Raw genomic sequence first — 15052 nt, forward strand, 5'->3', positions numbered from 1 at the left:
TTAGTTGTCTTCTCAGTGATTTGGCATAATGTAAAATTGTAATTGATGCCTATTATCCCAGTGGAACATCAGTCATTAGTTTTTGTCTTGGATACACTTTCTATCCAAAGTGCCGCCATGCAGGAATGTTTAGATAGACTACTTTTTTTATTTTACTAAAATATATTTTAAGATCAGTTGTGTTTTGCATTTAGCAGTGGCTTAATGCATTAGACAAAGTTATATTAATAGCTTAAACATTAAAGATAAGGACCTCATTTTGTGTGGTTTGGTATTGTGTAATAGATTTAATGGTGTTTTAGCTCTTTTTGAAGGTGAAGTGGGCAGCTTATCAAATCTAATAACTAATTTGCAGTTATTCATACCTGAGTCATTTTAGTTCAGTACATTATCACACTGTAATCAACTTTCTACTAGGGATAGAATGATTACTATCATTTGACACTTGTCACCACTTTTAAAATAGCGAAGCATGTATTTAATAATGTCTCATGCTCTATTACTAAAGCTACTGTTTTTGTAACACTTTCGTGTTTGTGCACTATATTTGTGTTTGGGCTTTTTTTTTTCTTTTTTTTTTTTTTTTTTTTTAAATATATCTATTAAAGTTCTAAATTGCAACCAGAACTGCACTTATGTCCGTCTTAAACCGCAAGCTTACATTTCATTTCAATGAAAAGTTGAATTTTTTTTAATCTAATTGCTTTTGTTTTGCTTATTTTGGCAAAAAGAAACCTGCAAAAAGACGATGAAAGTGAACTTGGCCTTCTCGCAGATTCACTTTTCTATTTGACTATTCGATACTACCCCAGCTTTTCAAATAACCAATTTAATTCACAGATTTTGCCATTTATATATTGATGGTCTTTAAAACTTGCAATCTGATTTGAAATCACAGGTCATGCAGAAGGGGATATTCCTAAATACACACCACAAGAACAGGAAGGGCATTATCTCCCTTTCACCTTGCATAAGAATACAAATCCTGATGTGAACTGAAAATCAAAGTATAGTAAAAATAGAATTAAGAAACATCAGTACCTTTACATCTAGAATTATAAACCAACCACATATTGACCTTCAGTATTGTAATGATTTTAGCTTTGGGAATGACAGCGGTGTAAACGGGTAGTGGCAGCTATAGCAAAGTATGTGATCTGTGAAAATAAGTACTACAACTGAATTTATTTGGTTTTCTTCGTTCTTTAAAGCCATGTCTTGTTAGTAAAACAAATGTAGGGAGTGGTTCATCATTTTTACAGTGTGGGCTCAACAAACTAATATTCGTTACAACAGTGTATGGCACATTTTAATTATCTAACACAAAAAGATCAATAGTAAATGTATACGTGACTTGTATAGTTTTTAAGAAGAAAAAAAAAAACAATGATGCTTTGATTCTTTATCAAGGCCAAATGGCGGATTGGGGGAGGGCATTAAAAGCAATTGCGTGTCAATGACCCGAAAACTCACAAAGCAACCCCATAGCAATTTGAGCCATTCCAGATTTTCCTGCGAGTTTTAATTGTATCATCTATACAAAATGTGAGTGGTGTATCTAATTAAACTCGCATTAAAAGTTAGAATGACGTGTACTGCTTTGAAATGGCAGTCAGTCCTTCATCCTTGATAAACCCTCTGAAATCAGAAGCTGGAAGAAATATCAAATTTTAGTAACTTTTTTTTTTAATACTTTCTGTAAAACCTAAAATACCATAAAAAAAATTAAAATGTACATTTTATACCTTCATTCACATATAATTTAACATGGGCAATTTCTTGAAATTACAGACTAGTTTGGCCAATAAATAAAAAATGATCTGTAGTCTCAGGTCATTCCTTTGTTTCTTTTGACATAGAAACTGAAATATGGGATCTTAAATACAATGGTGTTATGCATTCCTTTCTGATAGAAAGGAATGCATAATAAGAAAGGTGTAAGGGACGGAGAGTTTGATGGATGCTGTTGTCTAGAACCATTGATGGATGAAGCATTAGGTGACTGATTTTGGAGGGTGAGCATAATACAAAGTGTGTGCTTGAGTTTATGGAGGATGCTGTGGGTGTCTGGAAATCCTAAGCAGGTGTGTGCAGTTATATGGTGAGCTAAAAATCTTCCAGCATTAACGGTGTAATTCCCTAGTGGTTATTTTTATACTGGCATCATGACGACAATCCAGCTCAGGCTTACTCAGAGCCAAAAGTAAAATATGTCAAACAGACATACGTGCACAAACTGTAATAACAGGTAGTTATAATATATGTAAATTCAGACTGTATAACATGTTCCTTTAAGATTATAAGATAAATGGGGTTTAGATTTTATATTTTTCTCTAAAAAAATAAAAATAATTTTAAAAAGTTGACTGCAATTTGGATGGCACAGTGCAGCGCAGTACTAGTGGTAATTATAGTTACAGTAGAAGATTGAGAAAAATGTCAGTAAAATGTCAGTCCTTTCGTAACCCACTACCCACATATACCAAAAATAAATAAATAAGTAAGTAAATGGTGTGTACTTGTTGCCTAGAATATAAACAACAACATATTTTTAAAAAATCAAGGTTATCTACGCCAATATTGTACTGCCAGATACATCTTCAACACGCATCCCAAACCAACCTGTTGGTATTTTTTAAAATTGTTTATTTATATTTAACGCCCAAAACTTATCAAAATTAATTGGTAAATTATACCTGTGCTATAACTAAAAACATTCAGACACTGGCATCACTGTACGTTCCTCCAACTTTTATGCCATGTAGGGAAAAGATTTATCTAATAATGTTCGCTGCTCAGTATAACATCTATACCGCTCCTGCCCGGTAGACAGCGCTGCTCCGGTGTCAACTTCGGCCTCGCTGCGGGTGAGACTGGCTGCTCGGCTGCCACGTAATCCCAGAGACCAGTGATATACGGGGCGGGGGGGAGGCTGCAGCCTAAGGAAGGCAGACAGAGTGAGCTGGAAGAAGACATAGAGTACAGGGTTTCTGGAAACTGGTGTAAAAAAAAGAAAAAGGAGCCTTGAATACATTTAAAAAATATAAACATATCGCCCGCTTTTACAGCTGCTGCAGGTGAGTAGAAATGTCTGGGGGTTTTATTTCAACAACAATAGTTCCAAGAATTAACTATCACTGATCCGTCTTGTGTTTTTTTTTTTTTTGTGTATTATTGTTTGGCAAAACACAGGAGCTGCGTTTTACATGCCAAGCCTCAACTTTTTTTTTAACAGCTCTTTAGATTTCTGTGCTTATGTCATGTATGGGTGCGATACATTTAATTTTGAATTAAAATTCTATTCACTTTATCATTTCGACTTTTTCAAAGTCAACCAACAAAAAAACACGTAGTAGTCGGGGATTCGTTTTTGATTAACGTTTTCCAAACTCAAAAATATTGCTAACAAATGATGGTAACTCTAGTTGATATAAATCTCTTTCTTTGTTTAAACTACTTTGTGTATAGAAAGACATTACTGCAACAACAACGAACGAAACGGTCAGTGAAACTAATTAGAAAGCTTTGTGTTGCGAGTGTGGGTTTAGTTTTGTATTTACTAACATTAACGGAAAGTGGGTGGCTAAATTGTGAATAGTTTTAAAAATATACAGATTAACATACTGTCGATTTAATCGGTTTGCTTGTTTGTGGGTATAGTGTAGGTAATTTCCCAGGGATGAGAAATGAATTATTTGCAGCACGTTGCTGAAACGAAGGAGTTCTATTGCAAGGGATTGCATTACTCGCCTTGTTGCACTGCCTGACGAGGTCTATTGCAAGGAAAGCTACGATTGCAAAACTCGCCTTTGCATTGCTCAGCTCAGCTGTCAGGATTTAGTGCTGACAGCGACCGAGAAGCACGACTTATGTATTTTTTTTTTTTTTTTGTAACCGTACGTGTGCATTTGTTTATTTAAGGTAGTGACTTATGTGTAACTCAGGTTAAGATGCCAGATCTAGCATTTTAATAATAAATAGTGTGTGTGTGTTATTTGTTTGCCTTATAATCCCATGTTTAATAACATTTGCTGTTCTCAGTAGTATCACAAGTATAATTGTATATATGTACTTCACTGTGGGACAGTGGTACTGGAAGTCAATGGAAAGGATAAAGTTGAATGCAAGGCGCATTGTGTAAAACAATATGATTGGAATGCTGCCGGTTTGAATCACTCGGTGACAATGAAATGATTCCAATGCCACCAGTGTTGCCCTCGAATTTAACTACCATATTCTTTCACTTTGGTGCAAAGCAGACTCGGTATAAAGGTTTTGGCAGGGTGCCACATTCCCAGCAGCTAGTGTACTTTGTCATATCATTCACCCAGATATGTAATAGTTGGTCAGACTCAGGCTTTTCTAGTTACAAAAGTAAATAAGATAAATAAAAATGAATAGCGGTCTACGACCGAGATGTAGATAGTAAGGTAATATTTTGGCTTGGGTTTGAATCGAACATTAACCCCCCCTCAATGGATAACTCTTTTTTTTTTTTTTTTTCTTTTTTAAATTGAAATCTTCAGTTTTACAGTTGTTTGTGAAACATGATATGAGCAATGTGCCTCAAGCAAATCTGATGAAAGGCAAACAAAGGATCTATTAATTCAGTGAGACACTTTGAATAACTGATTCATAAAGTGTGATGCTGGTTCTGTTTTTTACAGGAACTTTTAAGTGTGTGAATTGGGATCTGCTGGGAACTATGTCTAGATTTGATTTTGTTTCAGTAATGAATGTTAAACCAGGAGAAACAGTACTACCCTCTTCATGATAGAATGATGAAGTTTTATTTTCTGGAGCACCTTTCAAGAGCAGAGCCCCTCGGGGTGTTACATAACAGCACATTGCTGTTTTCAAATGCAAGTTTGCAGAAGCCCAGTAAACAAAAGGATAACACTTAGACATAGAATAAATCTGCATTTCCTCATCCGTATCCCACAATCTGACTGCTGGAGGTGGCTGAATATGATTGTTAAAAGACATTTGGACAGAAAATGAAAAAAAAAAAAAAAACAATATTCTTAACAGCAGAGTAACACCATATGACAGCCATCAAGTGTTAAACATAGAGATGGGAAATTACCTAGGAAGGTGCTTGGAATCATCACCTCCACCATTAACAATGAGAGAGAGGTAGCAATTTTAATTTTTTTTTTTTTTTTTTAACCAATGCTTTTTACTACAGCAGTTCAGTTTTAATAACTAATAACCTCCAGGAATCCAGGTTTATTATTAGTCACATTTCCACATGAAATAGAATATAGAAACAACAGTATGTGGAATGCATTCATTTTAAAAATATTTAATTTAATTGCTCATAAAAGGTGAAAGACCAATAGTGCTTACATTAGTTTAGGTGCAGTTGAAGGCACAGAAAATACAATACTGTTTTGGCTTGAATGCTCACACCTTTGTGTGAACTGCTGTCCAAACTTGTTTGAATCAAACTGTAGTGTTTCAGCTGCATTTAGTGTTATGGTACAACATACTGATGAAGGCATATACTTTGGAAGGCATTAACCTTGTTCAGTGCTCTTGTTGATGCTTCAGGAACTGAAGGTTAAATTACGCATTAATGAAGGTCAATTGCTTTATACCAACCAAGCATAAGGGTAGTTGACAGAATCCTTTTCTGAATCTAATAATATGACATGAATCAGGAATGCATTTTTTATATAGGCCTTCACTTGAGAAAATAAATGAAACCCAAATCCATTTCTGTTCTACTTATTTGACGCTTTCCTTTCAGTTTAAAAGTGATAATGACCTCGCTTTCTGAAAGACTCTCCTTCCTTAAACTGGGTAAAGTGTTGGAATTATTTGTAATTACCTTCCACGTGTGACCTGGCATCATTACCGGGGCATTAAAAAACATCGGTACACCAGCAGTGCTGCAGTCCATTTAGTTCAATTGCTCTGAAGTGCTATCGCACTGTTAGGCAAAGCAAATACCTCTTCTGCTATCATGTTTCCAGATTTGAATGTCTGCAATTGTCTCCCGCAGTACAGCACTTCCTTTTGATTCCCCCCCTTGCTGATTATGTCAGATTATTGTCTGTGGAAGTGATATTAGCCTACTCCATTGTCACAATTGATATTCCTGTTCTGGAGACATTGACGGTGTTTACATGGATAAGTCTTGACAGTTTTCATCACAATGTTTTTTGCCGTACTTTTCAGGAAATACGTTGCTATGCTGTTGTGATGTTGGAAAAAAAGTCGTCCGTACCAATGCAGATTACTCAATTCATAGTCATTTAGGGGAGGGGATATTGAAATCTATGTGTCTGCCTAGTAATTAGGAAAAGAATGACTGAATATCGTTAGGAGAGCTTCGTACGCTGCATGAAGATTTAAAAAAATTAACAAGAGAAAATAATTAACTTGTTGTCACGCACATTAGGAATTATCACACATTACTTGTTTGTCTCGTTACCTTTCCAACACGCATGCGCACACACACAGAAAAGTATATAAAATAAAACTTCTAATAAGTACAAGTTTTTCTACTTAAAAAATAGATATGCGTAACATCTAAAAGTTTTATTTAATTAAAGTATATAAATGTAGGTTGAAAATATGGGAACACGGAGGGTTACACTATAATACAGTAAAAAACAGTATGATCCTTAGGCCTACATGAATATAAGATTGAGAATAGGGGGATATGTTAAAATACATATGTCTGCGGTAGAAGTGCCAAGCGCAGAATCCGCTTAACACACGCACATTATGATGAAACGTGGATGTCTTGTAATATAAACATTCAAACAAAAGTCTTTATTTAAAGCGATACAATACATTTATGTTGTTTGTTAACTACATCTGTTACTTATTGCACAATATGCCAATTGATGCTAACAGTTCATTCCAGTTGTGTGGTGGGAGAAGAGGTGGAGCTCTGTTGTTCCTGGGACATCTTAAAAGAATTATAGAAAGAAAATACGACTACCACTACTAATAATAATGGCTAAAAGTTCATTTAGTTGTGCTTAACAACATGCATTTATACAAACATTAATAATAGGCTATACGAGAGGTTTACATTTGCAGCGTCTTGTGTGTATGTGTGTGTGGTTTGGTACGGCTTTACTGAGGAGTAACGTGAGATTCCGCCAGTTAAACGGGATCTTGCCTGCTGAAACCTCGTGAGCCACAAGCACGATTCCTGCTCCGGTTTACATGGGGTTTTACAGCTGTTTTTATCATGAGAAAGCGATTGACCCTGCCCTTAAAGTCGCGCTGACCAAAAGACGTTTTTGCTGTTTCACGATGTATTCACGTGACAACGTCACACAGTCATGACTGTTGAGTCGGTTTTTCACATGCATGTAAACCCAACCATTTTCAGTTAGTCACCCAAGGCCTATCAGTTTATTTCCCATAGACATCTGTAACCTAGAACTGTTTATCAAAACTAAATTAATAGTTGAATATTGCAGGTAAACAAGTTGTATAGGAAAGGTAACTCCACTTAGGGTGCTCACTGTAGAAATATCATTTTTTGGAAAATAAAGATGTCATATGAATACAGTTGATCATGGCTAGGACCATTTTAGTTAGTTTGGCAGTACTGTAATGACATCATAATTGTGTGTAGTATATTTAGTAGTTACCACAATAAACAATTATACTGCCAACTTTATAGAAATAAAAAATATGCTGGACTTGTTCAAGTTAAAGTACCATTTTTCAATTTGAGAAATCACCTTTAGGAGCCAGAGTAGCTTTGACTGCCTATTCAAGCTGTCACTATTGCGAGAATTGCCATTCAATTGGTTTACTATCTGTTCAAGTCCCAGGGCTTATGTAGGTTATAGCTGTTTGTGATTGCTGCTTACTGGCACTTTAAATTAAAAGAAGTAATCTTTTTGACTGAGAGCTTAGAACCTGTTAACTGAGCAGTGAGATATATTGCATTTCATAGGAAGGTTATTAATAACAGGTTTCATCTGTGTTCCCTGTATAATGTAATAAAATCCACCAACAGTAGGTACTTTTGTAACTGCATCCCATAACTTTAACACCAATCATAAGATTTTCAGTAGTAAAAAAATTATGTATACAATTTGACCTGTCTGTGACAAGTTGGTCATTGTATAGGACAGCACTGAAACCAGTATGCGAATGATGCATACACTGTATGCTGATAAATCTAATTGCTACCCAGTGGATAGGTGTTTCGGTGGAACTCTGTGTGTGTTTCGTCCCCTTGCATTATGAAGGTATGCAGACCCCCTACACACCTTTTCAAATGAATCCAACATGCCATTTACAAGTTGTATAAGTCTCAAACACCTAGACAAGGAAGCAAGCACATAACAAGTAGTGCTAGAACATACATTGAAGTACTGTTTTTGAATAAACAAATATTGAGTGAAATGTTTTTATAGGCTAAAATTGCCTTGCTAAAAGTGTTAAATGTGACAAACACATACAAAAAGATATAATAGAACAAATGTAATCGCTGCCTTTCAATCACCAGGTTTTCTACTGACATCTCAAATAAATAATACATTTTACAGTACTGAAGAGTGTTTCTTTGTTTTATTGGGTAATTGGGGGGCATTATAATAATTGGTTTATTTTATTTTAAAAAAAAAATAGGTCACAATATAGAGCATAGTCCAGTGACATGCCTATCTTTGCATAATATGATCATAAACTAGACTCGGTCTTTGGCACAAATGTAAGGGTGGTGCTTGAATATGCATTAAGTGAGATGAATTTCCTTCCTTTTGTGGGTAGTGACCTGTTTAGCTGTAGTTAAATATAGAATATGTTGCCATTAAGTTGAGGCACCCTTTGGGAATTTGCTGGAAAGAAGCAGGAGCTCAGAACCCATAAGCACTGCATTGCTTTTTGTTCCTTTCAGTAACCTTTTTTTTACTGTTTTTGTGGTGTGTTTTAGTGCTCATTAAAAACCAAGGACAGGATGCTATCAGCTGTAGTTCGTGAACTGACCGTGCTTGGGATACCTTTTCTGGTATTTCAAGGGCAATGATCTTTTCTTTTATTGAGTTCCCTCTGCTGCATCAGCTTGTACTGTTGACACAGGTGTCTGCCATTTCCAATTGTCGTTTTTAGTTAGACGAGAAGGAGGCTGGTGACTTGTACTCAAAATCGTATACCCCGCATGGATAAGTGATTAGCTGTTTAAGACTACTGGCCTATATCTTTTAAACAAAAGCTGCATATTTAAGTCATGGAGCTGGCACCTGTATTATGAGTTCATGTATTTGGCAAAGGCAGTGTGTGATTATTAAAAAAAGTTTTCAGCTTGACTGACAGGTACAACGTTGTCTTGCTGCGTATTAATATCTAACCTCTTGCAAATTGGTACTGAAGTGAATAGAGTCGGTCCACGACACTGTACATCTCCCCCAGCAGTATTTGTAGGCTGTCGGAGAAATGGCTTTCTCATCTCCTCCATTCAGCAGAGCTGACCCCAGCAACCCTTTCCTGTTTGATCTCTTGAAAAAACACATATATACGACCTATGCCTGATTTAGTTATTTTAAAACTCAAAATCTACCAATTCATCATTGGTACATTACATTCTTGTTTTTTGTCTAAAATATGAATAAAAACAGTAAGAACAAAATCACAAATCCTGAGGCTGTTTTAGAAAGATTGCTTCAGGTTAACGTGACACTTGATATGTCTTTTTTGTTATGTTTGAGAGATCTTTAAGGGGCTTTAGTAGTTTCTAATTCCATTTGTATGGTTTCTTTTTTTATTGCCTCCTAGCATTTTTATTAAGTTTGAAATCCTTCTAGGCAGTTTTGTGTTCTGCTGTTTCAATGGCTAGTGTGCCATCCATTTTTAAGGTCCCCAGCAAAACTGTAAGTGTTGTAAATGTGTTTTTCACTGTGTCATTCATGATCATATGTATATTAAGATGCTTTTTTTCCCCCCCTGGCTCAAGGTAGAGTCCAACAGATACAGTTAGCAACCTGTACTTGCTGTACATTAAGCCAGAAAGAGAATACAGTATAATGCTTTTTTCTCTGTATTTCCAGCAAGAAGATTATTCAGTAGCTTTCAGATATATAAATGCTTATAAGAGAAACTGTGCCTAAGTGTCTGTGTATTCTACTCTAGTTTTTCTGCTTTCTAAACTAATAAGACTGTATTAGTCCACTTTGCTTTTGGTTTAAATCGCTGTCAGTACTGGTTGAGTGTCCAGCTCCAGGACTATCTCTATATGCAAGGGAGTAGTTCACTGTTTGCAAGCTAACAGACTGTATTTGCATGTGCTTTCCTTTTTTTTTATAATTATTTTTGCCAGCATGAAAATTGCTTTGAATTTATGGCCATCATTTACAAATTATTCCTCCCTCAAGTGTAAGCATTTTCTCTTAATAAAATGCTATGTCTGGCAATAACAGCTGTATTCAGTACGTGTGCATGATAAAACTAGACTTTTAAAAGAGTGCGTTGAATTTGCATAGTTTTGATATACTGTTTTGAGGTCCATGTTTATCCAATTAACCACAACCCAGTGAATTACCACACATTACAGACTGCTTTTTGTGGATGCTAATGGTACGACTATCTGGATACCCAGCTGCCAAAATGTATTACTATAGCCAGGTTTGCTTTTGATTAGGGGTTTTAATCTTGGCATTTTCTTTTAATGGATTAATCACCCCATCTGGACGATTAATCACACCTGTTTGCTATAATATGCAATTGTAGTGAAAGACAACTAAAAGTAACACTTGGTATTAATGCTATTTTTTGCAAGCTTTTCTTAATGACACCTAATGTTTTGCAGGCAACTTTTAACAATTTGACAATCAATGAATGTTTAATTGCATGTAATCTGAAGCCAAAGCAAGTCTTTTAATCTAACACACAAAATGCTGTGCCATGCGTTGCTGTAAATTAGCAATGGTACTAAAATGAATACTGTGTTGAATATGTTGGGCCATCTTTCGTATGAACTTGAAATTAACAGGTAATTTATTGAATTGAGTTAGTATAATTTAGTTAGCTGAATATGCCATATGACTTGGACCCTGTAAATGAAACAGATTTTACTATTATTATTAATGTTATTACAGTATACCTGTGACTAGTCTTTAATGTTAATGCAATTATGAATAGTAATTGTAATGTTTGTTCAGTTTATTTTTTTTATTACAACTTTAAGATTGTATTTGCAGAAAATCCTGTAAATTTAAACTAAAAGCTAAGCCCCTCCCTATTTATAAACTGAAGCTGTATCTAAATCTAGATTTTTATTTTTTAGAAATGTAAAATGGTCGTATCGTCCCCAAAAACTGAAATCCTGCACTAATGGTATGGTACAAAAGTCCAGAGCAGCTGAGAAATTGGCATTGCACCACTGAGGTTTCCCTTCCTCTTGATGAAGCTTGCAGTATCTGCCCCCATGAGAATGTAAATGTGAAGAGTTACAGAGCTCTCTCTGACCACTATTTCACATTCTGACAGCACTGTAATGATCTGCAGGGGTTTCTTTTTGCCTTGTTTATTAAATGCAGTAGTTGATCTCTCCAGGCTTGCTGAGTTTACAGGTTCCCGCTGTGATGAAATAACATGCCATGTAGAGAGGATCTGTATATTTTTTACTTGAAATAAAGAAAATGAGATTTTTTTTCTAGCCCAACAGTGTAGTGTGCTACATGTTCATCACAGACAGATTGACCAGTACCTATGAATTAATATTTGTGCAGTAATATTTTCAATACGTACTGTGTAAGCGTCTTACATCCAGTATTTCTCAAAATAGACTATGAGAAATGCATTTTATTTGGACTTTTGCTGAAATGCAGATGGTGCAGTAAAAAAACACTACTGAATAGATGTCTCTGTTTATTTCAGTATATTATCTTACTGTAGAGCTACAGTAAAATTAAACTGTACCCCAAGGCGATGTTTGTACAGCACTCACATTTGCCTCTTGATTTGCATGATGCCCTAATTTTATTTTTGCTGGGCTATTAAATTAATTGCGGTAATTAATGTAGGTGCAATATTTAGTTGTCCTGAGATTGTTGTAGTAGGTGACTACTGAGTTAATGTACATTGAAGTAAATACTGTAAGTAGTATACCACAAGTTTAGGTGCTGTGTTTGTGTGTGTGTGTGTGTGTCTGTAGATGATTGACCTGCTCATCAGTGTATTTCAGTGGCACGGATCCATCTTAAAGTAGCAGGAAGAGGGGTGGTGGAGTCATTATAGTCACTTGCTGCCCACACTAAACAACAATGCTGTCTATAATGATCAGGTGATCATATGTGTGAAATCAATATTTTACATGTGCTGCAGGTCTGGTTGAGAGGTCGAGCTGCAAACAGAGAAGGGAGAGGAATCAGTATTAATGGTGACAGTAATCCTGGGTGATTTATTATCTGAACAGTATCCATTTCTTCAATTAGGAGTACTGTGGGCAAGCAATGATTTCCTTGGGACTGACAAGAGACTTCAACTCACTTTAATTATGATTACATCAGCTTGATATGGTCATGCTCATTTTTAGGTAGATAAGCATCCCAAGGTGAGGGCAATTCATTTTAATTACTGATGCTATATTCCCCATATGATTGTGACCCCTGGAAAGGATCAATACCTGTAGAATGCCTGGGTTCAGAGCTGCCACCTGTTAAATAAATCATTTAAAATGTTCTCATTATTAGCTGGGAGATCAGTTTCATGAAACTGTCATTTCATATCTGCGATTACAATGTAATCCTGAGGTAGGCCTAAGGCTTCGAAGTGTTTAATAATAATAATAATAATAATAATAATAAAAATAATAATAATAATAATTTTCTGTGCTAACTTTAGTGTTAACATCTTGCGTACTGCATTGTCGCGACGGTGAAAATGAGTTCTCGAGGAACTGAGCATCTTGTAATTGATCCTCAGAAGCAGTCAGCCGATGCAGTGCAATATGTCAGTTTACTTTAAGACTTTTTTTGTGGATGCTGACAGTGATAAATGACTGACACAGTCTGATATGAGCCCTGTTACAAATGTGTAATTTTAACAAACACAGCCTAAACCCTCACCCATCCTTTGACTCGAAGGTTGTCTGGATGCCAGTTAACACAGAAGGCTGTTCTATTGGACTAAAAAAGTTCTGCTGACAACTGGCAGGGTCATTAATAAATTTCCCCACTCCTTGAGAAAATGGAGACCCATTTTGAATTAAGGGGAACAATATATATATATATATCTATATCTATATATCTATATATCTATATATATATATATATATATATATATATATATATATATATATATATATATATATAATATATATATATATAATATATATATATATCAAAGTGAATTCACAACATGGCGTTATGTTTCTTGTCCTTTTTTTCATATTCAAAATATGTTAAACTTCACTACAGTAACCTCCCTTACAAATTGTTTGAAACACTACAGAATTGGACAAAACACATACAATGTTGTGGTTTTAATTACTGTATGAGTAATTGTCAAGGTAGCTTTTAGTGAAGTGGCCCACCTTCCTGACCATTAGTGCTTAATTATAACCATAAAACAAGACCTGTACTATTATGAATGAGTGACACCGAAACACTGCTACAGTATGAACCCGCACCACTTTTGTCTATATTACATGACTCGGTTAACAAGCTTGTTTTGAGTGAAATACATAATCATTAATTCAGACATTGATTTTTTTTATTTTCTATCATTTCATTGGGAGTAGCTTTAATGGATGCATAATCTATTAATAGACCTTTTTATTTTGTTCTTACAGGCTTTTCAAAATGACACAATTACAAATGTTTTGTTTTTAAAAAATAATAATAATAAAAAAATAAGAATCATAATCTAGACCAATTAAGACAGGGTTGATGTTGCACAATAACGCTGCACTAAAATGTTAGAACTACTGTTGAGGCAGAGTTTTTTATTAGCAGTATTATTGTTGTCTGTTATTCACTGAGATTTGTTTGTCATTGGCAGGTGACAGAAGTGACAATTCAATCCTGCCATACACAAGACCACCACTTTGCTCGGTTGACAGCTTTGCGTGCCTGGTCACTGTTCTTTTAGCAGAGGATTCTTTCCAAGCCCTTGAGAGAACAATGAGGCAGCTAAAGGGAAAGGCCAAGAAGGAAACCTCGAAGGACAAGAAGGAGAGGAAGCAGGCGATGCAGGAAGCCCGCCAGCAGATTGGCACTGTGGTGCTTCCAACGTTGGCTGTGGTGGTGCTTCTGATTGTGGTGTTTGTGTACGTGGCAACCAGACCTGGTGCTATTGAGTAACACCAAGATACTCCCAAAACATAAACTCATCATTTCCCTAAAAGGAGCAATTCATTACAAAGTTCCTATACATCTGAATGTTTGCTGAGAAAATATTTCAAATGCTTGAAAGCATTAATATTTCCCTGTCATCTAGCAGTCTTTTACAACTATGCTTTCCTTTTCTAATTTGATTAAAAAATAAAGAAGAAAACAACCAGGAGTTAGCAAGTTTACCACACAGTATATCATTCTGTTCATACGTGCCTTTTGAAATTTCCAGTGAATGACATTGTCTTCGGGGAGGGAGATGGGGTGAAGAACAAATCTGTGTTTTGTGCGAAGAATGTATATTGTATCCCGTGTTAACATTTTGTATAGAGAAAATCATCTTGCCTGTATTAAACTGGCTTAATGAATGGTAGAATTGTCAAATTCATGCTTGCCAAAGGATTCTTCCTTCATTATGCGGCCTCTCTTGAAATATGAGTGTAATCTGAAATGTTTATTTTTGTGAATAAATCCAAAGTTTTCATTGAAGACACTACGTGGTCACTTTGTAGTCTGTGTATTTAGTTATACAAGTTTTTGTAACATTAGATTATTACAACTGGAAATTTACACACCAGGGATGTACCATTATATATAATAAATAAAGACAATCTGAAAATTTGAGAACCGTTTTATTCTTGTAAGAAAAAAAAAAAAGGTCCTGAAGCAATCTAACAGTTTATATTTCAAATGACAAAAACTACATAGTAAGTGTTACAATTGCAACATTAAAATAACATTAA

The 15052-nt window shown here is 35.3% G+C and overlaps 1 protein-coding gene across 1 annotated transcript; it reads left to right on the forward strand.

The window, feature by feature from the left end:
• The first annotated feature begins 2818 nt into the window (after positions 1-2818).
• smco4 (single-pass membrane protein with coiled-coil domains 4) lies at positions 2819-14802 on the forward strand. Its single transcript, XM_059031123.1, has 2 exons — positions 2819-3077; positions 13978-14802. The coding sequence occupies exon 2, from the start codon at positions 14100-14102 to the stop codon at positions 14277-14279; it is 180 nt and encodes a 59-aa protein (XP_058887106.1). The 5' UTR covers positions 2819-3077; positions 13978-14099; the 3' UTR covers positions 14280-14802.
• The last annotated feature ends 250 nt before the right edge of the window (positions 14803-15052 follow it).

The sequence above is a fragment of the Acipenser ruthenus genome, chromosome 9 (assembly GCF_902713425.1).
Source record: "Acipenser ruthenus chromosome 9, fAciRut3.2 maternal haplotype, whole genome shotgun sequence".
Lineage (NCBI taxonomy): Eukaryota > Metazoa > Chordata > Actinopteri > Acipenseriformes > Acipenseridae > Acipenser > Acipenser ruthenus.

What these genes read in the sequence shown, in the direction of transcription:
- smco4 (XM_059031123.1), top strand. Translation starts at nt 14,100, where the DNA reads ATGAGGCAGCTAAAGGGAAAGGCCAAGAAGGAAACCTCGAAGGACAAG.